The sequence below is a fragment of the Sparus aurata genome, chromosome 7 (genome assembly GCF_900880675.1).
Source record: "Sparus aurata chromosome 7, fSpaAur1.1, whole genome shotgun sequence".
Lineage (NCBI taxonomy): Eukaryota > Metazoa > Chordata > Actinopteri > Spariformes > Sparidae > Sparus > Sparus aurata.
This window is the reverse complement of record NC_044193.1, coordinates 9,282,166-9,298,938: the sequence shown is the minus strand read 5'-3', so window position 1 is coordinate 9,298,938 and position 16,773 is coordinate 9,282,166. Positions and strand designations below refer to the sequence as shown.

At 42.6% G+C, this 16,773-nt stretch overlaps 1 protein-coding gene across 3 annotated transcripts in view; it reads left to right on the top strand.

Moving 5' to 3' along the window:
• The first annotated feature begins 11,183 nt into the window (after nucleotides 1-11,183).
• The window catches only part of scube3 (signal peptide, CUB domain, EGF-like 3), an 88,839-nt gene continuing 83,249 nt past the window's right edge, over nucleotides 11,184-16,773 (top strand). For all 3 annotated transcript variants that reach the window (XM_030422266.1, XM_030422264.1, XM_030422263.1), the window contains exon 1: nucleotides 11,184-11,708. In XM_030422266.1, the coding sequence (XP_030278126.1) occupies nucleotides 11,609-11,708 (100 nt within the window). In that variant the 5' untranslated portion in view covers nucleotides 11,184-11,608. The remainder of the gene's footprint in view (nucleotides 11,709-16,773) is intronic.

Below are 16,773 nucleotides of genomic sequence, written 5' to 3'. Positions count from 1 at the left end.
GTACGTCACCGTCTGCTTTCACAAGTGACACCACTGCGAGGCTGGTTCCTCTTTTAGTTCTCCTTTTTTTTAAAGGACACTGTCAATTCTTTCACTTCCTTAAATCCATTGGAATTTTTTTGGTCTGGCTTTGTCGACCACAGGAGCCTTTTAAAATGTTTGTTCTCACAAACTGCATTGAACCTACAGTGAAGTCTGTCAAAGCATCGAGGGGTTTTGCATCAGAATTTGAGGATCCACAGATGGATCCAAAAGTCTGAGACCACCTTGAAAATCTCTGTTACTATCACATAAACCTGGAAATAATCAGAAAGTTTGAGGATTCAGAAAGTGAGTCAAAGTGTCTTTTCTTATTCTTAAGGGCTAAATCACGGATAGACTTGAAGTTTCTAAGGGGGCAGTGCGACTATCCGAGGCAGGTGAAAAGTGACCACACCATCAGGAGGTCAATACCTCAAGCTTAGTTCCCTGAAAGATAGAGAAGCAGCTCTATTGCAAGACTCAAACCAGCAAAAGTCCTGTCCAGAGAATGCTGTCTGCAGTTTTTAACCACTTCTCTGGAGGGGAAACAAGACCAACCCTTCAGGTGGATCAAGAAATAGCAAGAATTTCACAGCAAAAAAGTCCAGTTAACTGATGAATTCAAGTTAGAGATTTGTTGAACTGACCCCATCCTGACCGAGGAGAAGAACCGCTCCATTCTTGGTTTGCATCTTTTGTGGAGAAGGATTCACACTGCAGCAAAATCCCGGTCCCAAACACACCTTGGAACCAAAGACTATCATTGTCTTTCCTTCCCAAGCAACATTTACGGGGGCACTTGAAGAGACTGTCCGATTACGCTGGGATAACGTGAGTCGACAGGTTTTGCACAAAACTTGTGGAGTCCATGCCAGCTGGAGTGCACAGTGTCAGGAAAGCAAAAAGGGGGAAAGCCACTATGATTTTCTGACGGTCATTGACATTGTTGGAGCTCGTGAAAATTGGAAGAATTTTACTTTGTGGTTTTAGACTTCCGTACCGGTTGCGAATGAATGAAGGAGAACAAAGCATGCCGTGTAGGTAATATGTGACTCGAAGAACATAGTCGGTGGCCACCAGGTTATAAGAATTTAAAACATGCAGTCTGCATTGCTGCGTAGTGACGCATGTGTCAAAACCCACATGCTTGTAACATGTCCAGCTACGTGTGGTGTCACTATGGATCTGTCAGCTGATTGAACGACTCTTATTATATTAAAAAAGTGCTGGATCACACGTTGTCCCTGTGCCGCCCGCAGGCCACATTTCTTAATCCTACATCTGGATAACGTCATTGGTTCCCCCCCCCAGGCAGCCAGTAAAACTCATGTGTTGTTACAAATCGAAGCGGCAGTCTACTGCTCTGGCTCAGCTTCAGCACCTCTTTATCTGATGTGATCGTTAAAGAACTGGTGCAACCTGTTTCTCTCGCCTCCCGGTTCAACCTTTCATGCAACACATTTGCGGCACTTTTACGAGCAGACGGCGTGTCTGGAAACAACATTTTACAGCCTTCATAGACAAATAGATTTGCTCTTCTCTGTAATTTGCCGTTAAGGTCACCGACTGTTGTGAAAATGAAGCTCAATTTGGAAAGATGTCTCTCTAAATAGATATTATTGCCGCAGTATAAAGTTTGTTGAGACTGGAACTTAACTTTCTGGACAATGTTGGAAGCCTGCCACATCTGACAGCATTGCTCTGGTGGAGGCGGCTTAGTGTGTCCATTCTGATAATGATATAATCACTCTTATCTTTTATTGTTCAATTAGATCTACTCATGGGTGTGTCCTCTCTGAATGACTGCCACAAGGAAAATGTTAACAAGAGCCAAGCGGAGTGGGATTTGAATATTGTTTTGAATATTTTAAAGATAAGGCGCATGCACGTAGCCCGCTACAGAGATGAGTTCGACACTGGCAGGTTGTAGAGAAAGGCCTCTTTCACCGTGAAGCCAAAAGAAGATGAAGCGGTTGCGTGCCGTCCAAACCTGACAACAGGCTGCTTTGTGCTGCTCCGTGGCATGTTGGTATGTGAGCTATCTCTCCTTTGCACCTGCTCCGTCTGTTGTCCCGCTGCCAGCAGGGCTGACTGACGAGGCCTCTGTGACAGTTCCCGTCACTCACTTTCACTGTTCGCCCTCGCAGGCATCTTCAGATCAGCTGCAGAGGAATAACATACCAACGGTGTGAAGAAGTCACAAAGACAAAGAAACTGATTTCATGAGTCAACTAGCTGCAACCGTCGGTGCCAACTATTTTTGATAATGATTAATCATTTCAGTCATTTGTCAAGTAAAAAATTGTCAACTATTTGCTTGCTCCAGCTTCTTAAATGTAAGGAAGTGCTCCTTTTTATTTGTCATTTAGGACAATAAATGAAAGAGTCTTTTGGTTTTGGATTGTTGGTTTGATAAAGAAGCAGTTTGAAGACGTCAGTTTGGGCTCAGAGAAATTGTAATGAGCATTTTTTGTTTGACATTTCATACAGAAAAGGATGAATCGTTTGATTGTGAAAACAATAATCAAAAGTCAGAGTAACAGGTAGCTACAGCCTTAGACACTTAACCTCATAATGATCAGAATGCAACACAATAGCAAAGAGGCCATATCTTCATGAGAAAATTGGCTTACTATGTCGAGTAAAACCATATAAGTACATTAACTCAAGTACTACACTTGTATACAATTTTGAGGTTTGTGTACTTTACCCAGTATTTCTGTTTTTTTACTGCTTTGTACTTTCGCTCCACTAGAGTTTGGAGGCAAATATTGTACTTTTTACTCACTACAACTTGAGTTACTTGTTATTTTGAGTGTAACCAATTTCTAAATTAAAGGGACACTATGTAGTTTTGGAGAAGGGATTCAAACTCTTTTAATACTTACAATATTAACAAGGTAATAATAAACTCAAGAGTATTTATTTTTTCCATAACTGAATAAACAAGCTGTTCTCAGAGGAAAAGAAGGTACCCAGAACACTGTTTGAAGCCCGAAAGGTAGCAGGGTCCGCCAAATTCAGAGTAAAACCGAATGAAACTGTGTTGTCCTTTAACGTCAGTTTGTTTATTCAGTCTATGCAGTCATAAAAATGAAGAGAATTTATGAAAGCATTTAAAAAAATCAGTAAATGAAGACCTTTTTTATTTTCTAAATTCCAGTGATCCAAAATAATGATGAATTTCAGATAATCAATAACCACTCGACTCATAGGTTACAGCATACGTGTTCATGTGTGACTTACGTTTACTTTTGAGACTTTAATATCACATACTTTAAAACAAGTGCTATTTGTTTGGGTAACTTTCACTTTTACAGAATTAATAGGCCTGTTTGTACATGATATCTACTCTTTTACTTTCACTCTTGTGAGACTTTTGTGTACTTCATACAACACTGATTGAACCTACAGTTTGAACACCTGTTGATGATTCTGCAGCAGAGGTCCTCAGGCTGGGAGGTTCAGCCTGCAGGGGGCGCAGGAGAGGCGAAGCAAAGACACTAAGGCAGGGGAGAAGGGACAGGTGCATGCAAGTGTGTAGCTCTGTCTGTATTACTTTACCTTAACCTGCGCCTCATATTAACCCTTACAAACACTCATCTCTAATATGAAGAATTGTCTTACCTGGCTAATGTGAATCCACACAGTCAGCAGGTGAAACAGCACCGGTGGACGTGAAACACAGCTCATCATGGAGGGGATTCAGGTAGGGCCAACTTTCAAACCCCAGACCCATTGATGGCGCCATATTGCCGCACAATTCACACTCCTTCTCCAAGTTAAATTTAACACACAGCAGCGACAGTCACATTTTAGATTCAGTTTGGTCTTAAAACGATATAATTTTTTTTTTATTATATCAAAGTTTACAGGCTAAAACTTAGCTGAATTCTTACTCTTGAACTCGCCTGAGATTAATCACGTTTTTAATTATTTTGAGTATCAAACTATCCCAGTGACAGTTTTCTTCACATTCATGGGTACCTTGAAAACCGGAGCTGTTAATAGCCAATTCGGCGTATTTTTATTGGTGCCAGAATGCTTAAATTTATACAAAGATGGGGTTCAAAATAGAGCTAGCTTAAAGCTAGCCCACAGCTATCTGACTGTCTCCATGGCAACAGTTTACTTCCTGTTTCTTCTTCTTCTTCTTCTTCTTTTTTTTTTTGCAGTTAAGTTACGCTTCCTTAACATAATTAAGATGATGATGTTGATGATGATTGATGATGATAACCATCCCCTAAATTAAAATAAAATAAATCATAATAATAAACCTCTACTCAAAATTAGGGATATTGCCATAAAAGTCAAATGAATTGTGTTGTGTGGACCAAAAATACGTGTTTAGATTTGTCACATAATAAACAATAAGGTGAAACACAAAAATATCCCATATCCCTAACAAATTTTTAGTAGTGTATTACGAGCTTTTACATCATTTGCTATAGTCAGTAAGTCTGTGAGTGTCACACATCAACATGGCTCTAATATTTCTGAAGCACTCACTCTCTCCTCTATCCGTTCACATACAGACATTGATCCTGTAAAGAGATATACAGATATTTACCCAGAAATAGCTCGACCACTAGAGGGCAGTCTAGATTCATGTGTGTGCACCTGGACAACCTGTCCCCTCTGTTGCTGGGGGATCATATGATGGGTAGCTCATAATGTGCATACATGCACAGGACATATCTCAGATCACATGCTGATAAATATAATGCAGAGATTAAAGGAGGATTTACACATTTCTACCTCTGCACCAAAAGATAAAGGAAAGTGAAAAACAGAGCAGTGGGGAAGTAATGCCTGATACATCTAGTGTTAAAACAGATGTTTGTGTACTTGTTTATTTCTGTTAACAATGAGTTCTAATCTTTTAAAGCTGATTCCTGTAAAGCCTTTTTATCACACTAATTTAATATGAAGTCATAACGGCAGATCATTTGTCATTGAACACTAATGAGGATTACACTGCATTTGCTCCAGGGACTTTTTGCATAGACGAATGCATGATACAATGTAATATAATAATTGTTTTATCATGCACTTTAATTCAGCCAAAGGGAAACAACTTTGCATCAACAGGTCCTTTTCTACCAGAAATGCTAAGCAAAAAAAAAAGGATCCCATTTTAACTCAATTTCTATTTTATTTCCCTCGTATTTAAACTGTTTTTTGAAGCTCAGTCAGCAAGAGGATTTGGGGATTTTTCCTTGGTAATAATGACATTTGTTCACAAATTACCTCTGCCAAGAAGGAATATATTTTCTCCTGTGTCCATATGTGTGATTATGGTTGGTTGGTCAGCAGGATTACTCAAAAACTACAGAAGGGATTTCCATGGATCTTGAATGGAGAGTGAGTCTCGGTTCAAAATAGACCCCAATAAATGAAGTTGCGGATCTGGATAAAGGGATTGATGCAGGAATTATTCTCACTTTCTTTAGGTTCGCATTTTCAGTACAATTGATTCAGATCCTAATAAAATGTTTTGTGTTTTGATAGAGGGTGGTCTTTTTTCAGCCAATGGTAACAAATAAGGATAGAAACCTCTAACTACCATCAATGTCTAGCTGAGATAATGGGGATTCAGGAAGGTAATTTGGTGGTAATTTAAGCTTGATTGAATGAAAGTGGATTGTAGGGCCTTGACGGAGGTAAGCACTCTACTGAGTGACATTTTTAGTTTACACATTCTTCGTTAAGACTTAGGAATCAGTTTGTTTTTCATTTCTGTAAAGGTTATGAGCTCAGACCGGTCCTGAACTAGCATAATTTTGAGAGCTATGTTGTATCTTGGCCTGCTTTTCTTCCTCTTTTTTTTTTTTTTATCTTTTCAAACACTATTACTTTGCCTTGCTTCTTCAAGAGGAAGTGATTCATGTCAGAGTATTAGTAAAGAATGTGAGAAGAAAGAGTGGGCGGTGGGAGGTTGAACTCATCAATGTGTCACAATGACCATTCATCACTGAATGGCATCTGAGGTCTGCTTTTTCAATAGTTGGAAGAATTATACAAGGCCAGAATCTTGAAGTAATATTATGCATTTTTTGACACACATGAGCTGAACCTCCACAAAGCTCCTTGGAGACACTCCCTGGTGTTGGAGCAGGTAGGCGTAGCTGCTGCACTATCAGGCTAGACAGTGAGCTCATGGGACTTCCCCGCCGCCCCGGTCCTGTTCTGTACTTACCTACTTACACAGCGTCTGTCTGAAAGAGGCCGCCAAAAGCCTCGTCCCTTTCTCCACATATGAGTTGATCATAGAGGATTAGTGGAGACAAAGTGGCACAGAGCCACTGCTGAGTGTGCTGGGGTTTAAGCATGCCCGGCCCAGTTCTGTGTCATCAAAAGAGTTTACATAAAATATACGGGTATTATCTCCCTCCTCCGTGTGGGTGTGTGTGCATTCAGATAGGCACTAAGTACTGTTATACAATCTGGTTGTATGATGATGATTGATACTTTGAATGATGCGGGCTCATCAGTAAGGATTAAAGATAGGATCTTACCAGGACAATGTCTCCCTCTCTGTCTCATTTGATCTTGATGAGTCCACTTGATTACAGGTGCACACACACACTCACGCACACCAGGTACAGTATGTGCACAGGCCTGTATCCCCTCCAGCACCCGCATGCTCACTCACGCAGCTAACAAGCTTGTCCATATCTTGTCTACCCTTGTTGCAGCAGCATTAAGACTCAGGTAATACGACTAGGACTCAAGGAAAAACAAGCCCTCATGACCCAAAGCCTTAGGGTACTGTGGTGACAGCAGTCACTGGAAGGTCTCAGCTCATCTGACATTTCCAGTGGTGTGATGTTACAAATGCAACTTGAACGCCTCTTGTGCCACTGCGGTCATGTTCGTCCACTGTGCTGCAAAAGTTGTCTTTGACAGGAATGATTGAGTACTTTAGTTAGTTACAGTGGCCGTGTGTGACACCTCCATTTGGTCCAACTTGATAACTGTATTTCCTTTTCCCCTCTCCCTCTCTTGCTCCCTGTTAGTGCCAATGACTGAGGCTGTGGTCAGGAAGCATTCCTGGGGCAAGCCCACAGCGTTCGCTGGGATGCCTGCACTAAAGTGTGGAACTCAGCAAGCCGCTCTGCTCCCCTGTGGTGCTGGCATGGTGAGTACCAAGAGATCCTGCTGGGCCTGCGGTGGTGTTAGTAACCTCGCATATGAAGCCCCTGCAGAGAGGGAAAAAGAAGCGAAGAAAGAGGAAGAAGTTGCGCGCTCTGAGCTTTGGCAATTTCACACATAAATCTTTAAGACAATTGGGGAGCATAAATGTCGGACGGCAAGAAAGTAAATGAGGAGCTGAGGTGATGTGTCCCTGTGTATGACCATCTGGAGGAGAACATTAGGCTCTCCGCAGGGCCTCCAACTCCTTGATTCATTAGCATGCAGCATAGTACAGTGGTGGCTCTCACAGAAGCCTCCCAACATGCATCCATCTTGTGTTTATCTTACAGCAACAGCTGTTGGAGCATCGTTTGACTTCAATATTTCAGAGTCAAAATTAAAAGTAGGTTGTAACAGCACTGTCTAAAACAACTGGCAGCCGCATATTTTTTGGCTCCTGAAAAATGGGGAAATAAGGAGTTTCCGGATAACTGTGGCTGCAGATAGAGCCACTGTGGCAGTTGTTAAATGTGGTGTATCTCTGATAATCATACATTTTTCATGTAGATCCAAAAAGTGCCATACTTCAACTCTGTGAAAGAAAAAGTTATTTTGCTACCCTCTTTCCGAAACAAATCACGTCGGGCTGTGGTCAGTGGCTCTGCCGCATAAAAACTCTCTGACAGGAAGTGCAGTACAGCTTCATTGGACTTATCATCTCTGAATGATCCTCGCTGCTCCGTTGACACCTTCCACGCTCTCCCACTCCTCTTCACCCAGCGTGTAGCTGGAGTCCTTTTCATGACGAGCATCATAAATTAAACATGGCCTCGTCTTCCCTTGTGTGTCTGTCGGTGTAAAAATAGCTTGGTTTGGTGCACAGTGTGATGCCCCGCGTACAGCCCTCTGTCTTTAATGAAGTGTTGCCATGAAAAGTGTAGTGATCCTCCAGCGTGACTCTGTGGCAACCGTGTTCTGACTTTCTCAAACTCCCCAAGTGACTCTGAGCTCATTTGGTTATACAAGTGCTCACAATTACCCAGAGATTTGGACACAGGGACATAGGATATTTCCATATCCCTGACGGATGTTATTTTAATTACACTGAACTGCTTGACTTTGTGCTGTGGATTTACATGTTTTTTTTTTCTTCTGTGGAGGCAATGAGGGATTTTCAGAAGGTTATTCTGTTCTACTGAATCTCTTATTTATTGAGACCTGTGTTCACTGGCAAAAGCATGAGAAACCATATTCAATTACACTGTTTATGAAATAGCTGTCTTTGAATCAACGATAGTTAGATACGAGATGATGAAAAACAATCTTGTCTCTCAGCCATAACTATTTTCAGATTGTGTGTGTTTCAAATTCTCCGCATCGTCTTTAGAAAGTAGCGTTGTTATCTCCAATCAGCCTCATTCTGAGGCCCTAATTATATTTGATTGAGAACAAAAAAATCAGACATGGGGAGCAGGCGTGATAATTATAGTATCAAATCTGCCCATACATGGAAATGCAAACACAAATGCATCAACACAGCTGATTAATTTAGGTGCTAATGCAGAAGGAGGTAGCAGGTGTGGGGATACAGATGTTTTTCCTCCGCGGGATGCTTCCTAGAAACAAATATTTCATATGCCATTGCCGGTGAAATGTGGCACCGTCGCTCAATGGAGGCTGTCCTCCTGGTAATGTGAGAGAGGTCTGTTTTGATTCATGTAACACCTCAAGCCTCATTCCTCAGTGGGTCTTGGGGGTAATGGTGTGCATACAGTGTTTCGTGATCAGTGATTTGCAGGGATGGCCGGGGGTGGGGGTTAAAAGGAAAACTGTCTTTAACCCTTTCAGCTTCAGAACTCTTAAAGTCCTTATTCGGTTTAAAGGACAAATGAATCCAGACATGAAAATTCAGTCATTATCTGCTCAGGCCTGTCCACAACATATTTCTTGAGCATTGCAGCATTCTCATAAACAACTGAAGTCGATGTGGACTTTGCAGGCGTAAACAAAGTCTATCGAAGCCTCAAGCTCCCACATTGATTTGAAAAGATGTTATTTACACCATTGACACATTGTCAAGCTTGTGCACCCACTTCACACGAGGGGCTTTTAGTTTATTAGCTACAATGAAGAATTCAGCTCGAAAAGGGGAATAAATAACATCTTTTCAAATTAATTTGGACTCTCCAGAGGTTCTAAAGAATTGGATTACGCCTGACACACTGCATGGAGCCGTGTTGTGATCTTTTTCTCAGTTGTTGTTTTATGCATTAAAACAAGTACCCATCTGCCTCAGTTGTTTAGGAGAACGCTACAGCACTGTTTTGCTGTGAAGCTCCAGAAATGGAGTGCAAAACCTCACTCCACTTCCTATTGAGGGTGAGAAAATAATGTCTAAATGTTAATTTACCAATGGAATTATTCTTGAAAGGTGAATGATGTAAGAATTCTAGTTTCAAACATTCAAAAATTTACTAAAATGATTAACGAGAATGTGAGGAAATATCAGTTTTGACGTTGCAGAGATATCTACTGAAGCTAGCATGCTAAGCCAGTCCTTTCTCATGGTGCAACTCCAACCTCCCAGTCTGCATCACTACCTGCACAGCTAACTAAGCTAACTAGCTAACAATGGCTACAGTTGGCAGCAGTTAGCGATTACTTTGGTGATATGCTGCCCCCGTTTGTTTGCAGTATGAATTGGAAAGGTTGCCAGTTCTAACATACAGCAGCTTTAAGGTGAAATCGTCTTTTCCAACATGCTTCACACATGCGCAAGTAAATGTCCATATTACTGATTTCTGATCCCAGGCAGGGTTTAAGTTATTCATGGCCGTGAGCAAAAATCAATGAGCGAAATGTGGCTGTTGAGCTGAAAATCCCGCAGGGAAAACCCATTTCTGACAAGCAGATAATGTGGTGTTGGTTATGGTTTTGGAACCAGATGACACACAATATAATACACACTCTTTTTCTTGTTTTTTGGGCCCTCCACCAGATAATTATTGTAATGCTTTCATCAGTGTTCCCTGTAAACAATTACTGATTGTAAGTTATCATACCCGCGAAATTGATTTCAGCTTGAACTGTGTTTCAAGCAGCTGGTGTAGTTTATTCATTCAGCATAATAACTGATTATCAACAGAGCCTTTTATTTAAAAAAAAAAAAAAAAAAACCCTTCATGAGCATTTTTCTATACAAGTTACAGGTTCACGTAGACTTCAGTTCTTCATGCAGCTCCAGCTTCGGCTATAACAAGCATATAAAATTGGCCGGGGCCCCCAATTGCCCTCTGAGCACAGATGATATGCAGAGAAATCAGCTCAGGGAATAAAATAGACACTGTAAGTTATCATTTTTCCATTTTCAAACAAGCTTTGCAATTTCGTCCTCAACATTGTCAGTCGACATTTGAACTCCCCTTCAGTGGGCAAAAGAGGAGAATCTAATTATTTTCCCTTAGATTAAACAATTTTATCGAGAATCATGTCAGAAACTCCTGTAAAAAAAATTTAGGATTTTTGATGTCCCTTTTCTAAATGTGTTGTTCTGATGAGATTATTAATCATCCATCAGTGTGACACAGCAGACATCCCCGCATCAAAGCTGCACCCACGACCCGACGGAAATGGGCGCGTATTGGTTTGTTAGCCGGACCGGGTGAACCGCAGCCTCACACACAGGAACAAAACGCAATCTCCAGGCTATTACTTTTCCCATCTGAGCCATTTATAAATCCATCCGCCCTCTTGTCCCCATCTTTTTTTTTTTCTTTTTTTTTCTTTTTTACCGACGTGACTGGCCACTCTTTCTTCTCTTTCTTGTTCTTTATTTCTTTATTTTTGCGCAGGTGGCACCGGTGCCAGGTGACCGCACGCACGCACACGGGCGCACGTGGGTAGCCCAGGTCCACCCCTCAAGCTCAACCAGCACCTGTGTGTAAATTCCTGCAGAACTAACACACACAGGGAGAGAGAAAAAAAAAAAAAGGAAACCGTGAGGGGGGCCAGTCAGAAGGAGAAGGAGCAGCAGAGGAGTCCGGAGCGTAGCGCGGACGCTCTTCCTCTCTCCTCCCCCTTCAGACCCCGCCGCGCTCCATCTCTCTCTCTCTCTCTCTCTCTCTCTCTCTCTCTCTGCCTCCTTTCTTAAATTGACATCGGTCTGGCTCGAAACATGATAACAGAAAAAGCCTTCCTCCGATCCGCTCCGCGTTGTCGGACCTTCCTCAACCCCGCTCACTTGAAACTCAAATAAGACAGGCGCAAAGAGGGGAGAAGGAAAAAAAAAAGGGGGGATCGCACAGTGTCCTATCAGCGGGTGCTCAGAGAGGAATAACAAGAGACCTTTATACCACACACACACAGAGACACACACCCTTGAAAGCCTATGTGCTCCTGCGCATCGTAGATCTTAGAAAAGTGCTCGTGTTGAACTACAGTGAAAGTTAACATGTATGTGCACGCTTTGATACGCGCCAGCCTTGGATTTGTAGGCTTCTGCCTGGTCGCCTTTGTCCAACAGTCAGCTTCAGGAAGTAAAACCACTCAAGGTAAGTTTTTCACGCCAAAAAAATAGCTTCTTCTTCTTTTTCTTCTTCTTCCTCTTCTTCTTCTTTCCACTCTTTTTTTATGCGTTTTATTGGTGATGTCTGAGGAAGTGCTGGTGCCTAATTAATGGTGGAAACGCTGCTAATGATGACACTTGTCTGAATAAATCAGACTTGAATTTAATGTGTGTTTTAAACAAGTTAAAAAAAAGAACAGATTTCTCTTCAAAATGTTGAGGTAAAAGTGCAGTTTGTAGATACTTTGATGCATGAGTTTACTCTCCCTCTCTGCAGCCGCTTAATTTCTTATTTTGTTGTGTCAGTGTGCTCAGTCGCTTCTATTTATACAGACTCCAAGACAAGAAAAAGGCTTAAATTAAGTTTCTCTGAGAGTTTTGGGGTTTTTTCTCTGTCGTGTTTGATCTTCAAACAGAATGAGCAGCGTGAACAGTTATGTTTCATAGCTAATCCTGCAGGTAATTGTGATGAGACTAGCAGGAGGTATTTGTCACAGTCCAGACAAGTATTTGACACCGGCCTGTAACACACACACACAGAGGGAGTCTCTCGTGTGTCAGACACTGCAGCTACAGTGCCGTCCTGCCTCAGTCGGCTGCCCTCTTGCTCCCTTGTCTTGTGAGAAATTATTCAGACCGGAGAGGGGGCAGCCTGAATCAAAAACTCCGGCACCTTACAGGGACATGAAAGGCGCGGTGTTCCACGCTGAATTTTCCCCTCTCCTCCAGGTTTTCATCACTTAATTTTCCCACAATACACATGCCAAGCCGGGGCCGCCAGAAGTATTTGCATGCAAAGACACATCATGGTTTCTGTGTGAGTGTTGATTGTGGTCGGTGATGTTTCGCACACACAAAAAGACATCTCTCGGGCGGTCGACAAGGCAAAAAGGAGAAAGGGGGTGGGTGGACTATTTTGCATCCTGGGTGGTCTGCCCCCACTTGTGGGAAAACTCAATATTTACATTTTGCAATTAGAACTACTTTTTTCTCACTTTATTTTCCACAACATCGATTACACACTTCCTTGTAGCGTGGAATGCTGCTGCATGAGTGTCGGTCTGTAATGGCATGCACCTGTTTGTTGGTCACCAAGTGGAATGCCGTGGACGACCACCTGATCGGCTTTTCTCGCTCTGGTTCGTGTTTGTCAGTGGGAGGCGAGCAGCTCTGCAGTGACACATTATCCATGTTTGGCTCTGAAGCTATTTGTGAGCATATTTTGTGCCTAACTGAAAATAAATATTGTGTTTGATGTCGGTGGCAACTCTGTGACGCTGGCAAGTAATGCGCGCTGGGAACAATTTCGAAAGCCGGAGAAACTGAGAGATGAACAATGGCTCCAAAAAATGCACAATTTGTCAGCTCAATATTTATTCAACGCAGATGTTGCAGACAAGTCTTTGTCTTTCATCAGAGTCAGGCTAATCATGGGACTGTGTTTCAGGCATCGGCCGTTACTCCGGGAAGAAATAAAAAGAGCGAAGGAGCCGAGGAATGAGGGAGGGAAGAGTTGAGGATGTGGTGGAGAGAATGACAAAGAAGGGAAAAATGAGACAGGAGAGATTAAGGGTGCTGAGACAGACGGACAGCGAGACAGGAGGTTCCTCAGTGAGCGAGCAGCAAGGAGGAAAAGGAAAGAGGAGAGACACAGACGTCATGGCAAATCACTTTTCCCTCGAACAGAGTCAGGAGCTCTTCGTTAATGCGGCAGCACCAAGGCAACGGTTGGTGTGGGGCTGACATGCTGCTGTGGCTGGCTATGTTGGTGTAACCTCTGCTCCGGGGCCTGGGGGTCTAAAGACGCAGGGCTGCCTTTGCGGGGAGGAAGGCCAGATCCAGGCCCGGACACACTGTGGGAACCGAGCAGCCTTGGCAATATGAGGCCCAAGTGACAGGGAGGCTTACCTAGAGATGCTGCCCAAGTCTCCGCTATGAGCGAGATGGAAAGGAAGAAGAAATCACCCTCCACCACCACCCCCAACACCACCACCCACCCCCAACACTCACTCACCCCTTTCCTTTTTTTCTTTTTTTCACCCAACTCTTGCTTTGTTTGCTTTGTCCTCGCTTCCTTTCCTTTGCACTTAATGAAGTAGCCGTGCTTTTTCTCTGTCAGCCACCAGCAACGACTGCATTACACCCACAGTGTCAGAAAAGCTCGCTGTCAGCCCCTGTGCTATTTATATTTGTCGCAAACAACTAAGTTGTGCACAGCTATCCTCTGTCCCCTTCGCCACTTTCTCCAGTCCTGTACAGCCCACTTTTGTTACTTGATAGACGGCTGGATATGTTGCAGGTCTGTGTAAGCACGGAAGTGTCAGCGTATGCTCTTGTGTAATTGGGACAGTGAGAGAGTGCATGGGCTGTGTCTGTGGTAATTCAGACGGTTCTTTGAAACTGTTTGTGAAGGCACATAAAAGAACCATTTAAATGGGGCTTTTATTTCTGCCGATCCCTTTGGCCTTGAACTTCTCTGAATGTTTTCTGTTTAGCACGAAGAAGTAGTGAGGGAACAAAAGGACAGGCAGACAGACGGACGGACAGAAATTGTGGCACTATTTCTGTGAATGACCATGGCCAGTACTCTCATTTTGACACCACTTTGACGCTCCTCTTTCATCACCTTCATTCTCGTTTCTCAGTGCGTCGCTTATGAGTCCTGAGGTGCTCCTGCAGTGATGTTGGTCTGGTATATTTGTCCCCTAGGAGACTTGATGCACCTTAAAACAAGTAGATGCAAAAGTCCCCATTTGTCTGCCAAGGTACTGGAGCACAATTTTTTGGCAAAGTCATATTTAACAGCTGGCGTATGCAAGATATATTCAGGTCAGCTGGGAAAATGATAATTCTTCTACCCATGTGACTTTGAGAAGTTAAGGACGTTACAAAGCAGGACATTGACGTTTTGATCACTTATTGACCAAAGTGACAGGTAGAACTGGGCGATATGGGCTGTAACACAATACTTGATCTGCCCATTTTCGTTCCCAACAGGTCAAATATGACAGCCTGGTCAGTGACACTACTCTTCTAGGTTTGATGCAGTAGATAACCTTCTTGTATCACTTCTTGAAGCGCCCCTCTAGCGCAGTAGGATGAAGACCGGAGTAGTCTGAGTTGGGGGGTGGTTGGATGGGTGATAGAACCCTGGACTTTCCCTCCAATGCCCGGTTGTTCTATCACGTTTGTGACCAAGAATTAAAAGTGATTTGTTTTTTGGTTATGTTATATAAGTAGGTTAACTTTGGTAAGCAAAATTACTAACGTTACGTGACTTGATTTATGTCTCTTACGTCACATTCATTACAAAAGTTACGACACGGAAAGTAGTTATTTTAACCCAAAGTATTGCTCTCCTAAACTTGACCAATCAGTTGTGGAGCCAAAATCAACCAAGTAGTATTTGTGCCTAAGGAAACGGCAACCGTTTGACAATGTTAATAAAAGCTTGAAAGTCACAAGTAGCAAAAGTAATATATCATAATATGTAAACTGTATGTTTGGCAGCAAGCTCTATTTTAAAAGTAATGAAACTAATGAAAAGTTGCATGTCACGTATTATTGCTAACTTGACCAAGGAGGCCTTCACGTGCAGAACTGCGCTAGAGGCGGAGGTAGAGTGTCTAATTTTGAACCTGAAGGGCACTGACCAAGCTGTTGTATTTGATAAGTTGGGGCTGAGAAGGTGTACATGATATGTGTCTCGATATCTTAAAATCCGTCCAAAAGCACTTCATAAATGCTAGACAAGGAGTATCTAAAATTTTTTGACCACATACCTTCATATGGAAATTGCAACAATATTGTACTGATGACTATTGGTGAATTACCAATCCAAATTCTAAGATGATCTATAGTCTTATATCACAATGACAATATAGTATCCATACATGCCCAGCACTAGAGACATGTCACCCCTTTGATTTCTGCATTACATCTCACTAGTTCTCCCTTCAAACTGGACATAAAACCCACTAACACCCGCTAACATCTGGCTTTTGTCTTTGGTGGTAAAGGGCTCAGTCAGCATCCATTCCAAGATCAAATGTCTCTGCCGCACTCACGGGTGTTTATCGGCTCCAGCTCTGATCAGCAGTGATGGAAACATGACACAGACACAGACACTCAGATGAACGATTTAATGTTTGCGCATTGAAGTTCCAGACATGGGTTCTTGACAATTTTTGAAAAAGCGCTTGATCATCATCCAGTTGCCGTTTAAAAGTGAGACTGAAGACATACAAAAAAGTTACCAGTAACAATGTCACTATCTGCCACACTGCTTTCTACTGTTCCCTGGTTTTTTGGCGCTTTCATGGCATCCAATGTGACAGACAGTGGAGGGTTTACCCAAAACCCAATTAAAGCAGCTGAGCTGCTAACCTGTAAATGCCTTTTTGCTCCAAACAAAAAGTACTCTGTGGTGACGATAAGAGCTGAGTTTGTCTCACTCTGTCGTTTTCTCTCTCTGCAGCACGGTTACAGTGTCAGATAAGTTGTGTTCTCGTTATGATCAGAGTCTCTGAGGCAGGTTGGGCCTCGGGGTAGCCCTCAGTCACCCGTTGATGAGTGGGTGGAGGGGATCAATCCAGCTTCACTTTACCACTCAGCAGACACTCTCAAGAAAGCATGTGCCTGACAAGTGGTGCTCCAATACCACTGTACATGTTGTTACAGAGCAGCCGAGAGACTAGAGAGATTATTATCTTGGCATTACTTGAGTGGTGAAAATGCTTGATAACAATACTGTCCAAGAGCAAAGCGGTATGAATCACGAAAACGACTTTGATCTGTGGGTGTGTTGTGAGGACGACTGAACGTGTATGGCTGCGATGAGTGATTTGAGACGGGATATTAATGATTGCACTTAGCAGGCAGAAGTGCTTTCACTTCCCAAAATGAGGCTCCATTAAACTGTAGATGGTGAATCCCTTAAAAAACAGAAACAGTTCAGGTATATTGTGCCTATTTTATCCTACCTCTGTGGCCCCTAGTGAGTCCAAGCTGCAGCTTGATACAAACATTTTTAGTTTAGTTTCAGGGCAGCA